This window comes from Mandrillus leucophaeus, unplaced genomic scaffold (assembly GCF_000951045.1).
Source record: "Mandrillus leucophaeus isolate KB7577 unplaced genomic scaffold, Mleu.le_1.0 Scaffold18, whole genome shotgun sequence".
Taxonomy (NCBI): Eukaryota; Metazoa; Chordata; class Mammalia; order Primates; family Cercopithecidae; genus Mandrillus; species Mandrillus leucophaeus.
Window position 1 is genome coordinate 4,320,683 of NW_012101809.1, and position 1,703 is coordinate 4,322,385.

The following is a 1,703-nucleotide window of genomic DNA, read 5'->3' on the forward strand; positions in this document are numbered from 1 at the left end:
TGCGCCAGTAGTCCCAGCTACTCGGGAGGCGGAGCTTGCAGTGAGCTGAGATCGCGCCACTGCACTCCAGCCTGGCAGGCAGGGCGAGACTCCATCTCAAAAAAAAAGAAAAGAAAAAGTAAAAAGTAAAAAAAAAAAACAAAAAAAAACAAAAAACAAACCTATGGGACAGAAACCTTACATTTTTTCCCTCAATAACTAGCAGTCCTGGGCCTGAATTAGAAGCTCAGCTAATGACTAAATGTATTTGTGCAACACATTATTTTATTTTACTTACTTATTTTTTGAGACGGAGTCTCACTCTCTCTTAGGCTGGAGTGCGGTGGCACAATCTTGGCTCACTGCAACCTCCACCTCCTGGATTCAAGCCATTCTCCTGCCTCAGCCTCCCGAGGAGCTGGGATTACGGGTACCTGCTATCATGCCCAGCTGATGTTTTTGTATTTTTAGTAGAGACAGGGCTTCACTATGTTGGCCAGGCTGGTCTCCAACTCCTTGTGTCAAGCGATCCGCCCACCTTGACCTCCCAAAGTGCTGGGATTACAGGCGTGAGCCACTGTGCCCGGCCTGAACACATTATTTTAGACGGCTTGGTAAAGCAGATACAGTCCCAGCCTTCATGGGTGTCCAGTTCAGTGGAGACTAAACATCAGAAGTATGAGTGGATGATGCAAGAAAGAAGGGAGGGAGGGAGGGAAGTGTGTATACGATTTAGTGGTTTCATGTCTTCCAGTCTCCAGGGAAAAAATATGTGTTTTCCATTTCCCAGGTATTATGGCTGTGGTCTGGTGATCCCCGAGCATCTAGAAAACTGCTGGATTTTGGATCTGGGTAGTGGAGGTGGCAGAGATTGCTACGTACTTAGCCAGCTGGTTGGTGAAAAGGGACATGTGACTGGAATAGACATGACCAAAGGCCAGGTGAGGCAATGATTTGGAAGACAAAGAGGAAAAGATTCTCAAAAGCGTTCTTTGAGAAATAAAGTTTTTTTCTTCGTGGCTCTTCAAGGATAATTTAAGAAAGCCTCTAGTTAGCAATGCTCATTTGTGCCACTAGTGCTTCCTGTCTTGGAAACTGATAACTTAAAGAATTAGGGGCTCTTCTGGGCAAACACAAGAGTCGGTGGTTTGTTCTGATATGAATATTGTGATGACAGAGCAGACGTTGATCTTTCCCTTCTTGCTGCCATCTATCCTGAAAGATTTTGTTATTGAATGAGGCGTTTATTCAAGCCAAACTGCACAGGCAGCAGGGAGTTTATGTCCCAGGTTGTAGTACATCCTACGTGTCCACAGGAATCTTGTATATTTATCCAAAATAATCTAGGGGAAGTGCATTGTGTTAGTGACAGGAAATTTTTAGGAAAAAGTCGTGTGTTTTTTTCAAAATGTTATCAAAACTATATTTTTCTTACTTTAGGTGGAAGTGGCTGAAAAGTATCTTGACTATCACATGGAAAAATATGGCTTCCAGGCATCTAATGTGACTTTTATTCATGGCTACATTGAGAAATTGGGAGAGGCTGGAATCAAGAATGAGAGCTATGATATTGTTGTGTAGGTCTATATTCTTACTATTATGACTATAGCCCATTTTCTTTATTATTATTATTATTATTAATTATTTTTTGAGATGGACTCTAGCTCTGTCACCCAGGCTGGAGTGCAGTGGCCCAATCTCAGCTCACTGTAACCTCTGCCTCC

General features: G+C 42.9%; 2 protein-coding genes across 2 annotated transcripts in view; both read left to right on the top strand.

Moving 5' to 3' along the window:
• Positions 1–1,703, top strand: part of LOC105537800 (chromosome unknown open reading frame, human C10orf32) — a 37,494-nt gene that overhangs the window by 33,704 nt on the left and 2,087 nt on the right. The gene's annotated exons all lie outside the window — the stretch shown is intronic.
• Positions 1–1,703, top strand: part of AS3MT (arsenite methyltransferase) — a 29,437-nt gene that overhangs the window by 2,048 nt on the left and 25,686 nt on the right. The window contains exons 3-4 of the mRNA XM_011977488.1: positions 770–920; positions 1,420–1,556. Of these exons, the coding sequence (XP_011832878.1) occupies positions 906–920; positions 1,420–1,556 (152 nt within the window). The 5' untranslated portion in view covers positions 770–905. The remainder of the gene's footprint in view (positions 1–769; positions 921–1,419; positions 1,557–1,703) is intronic.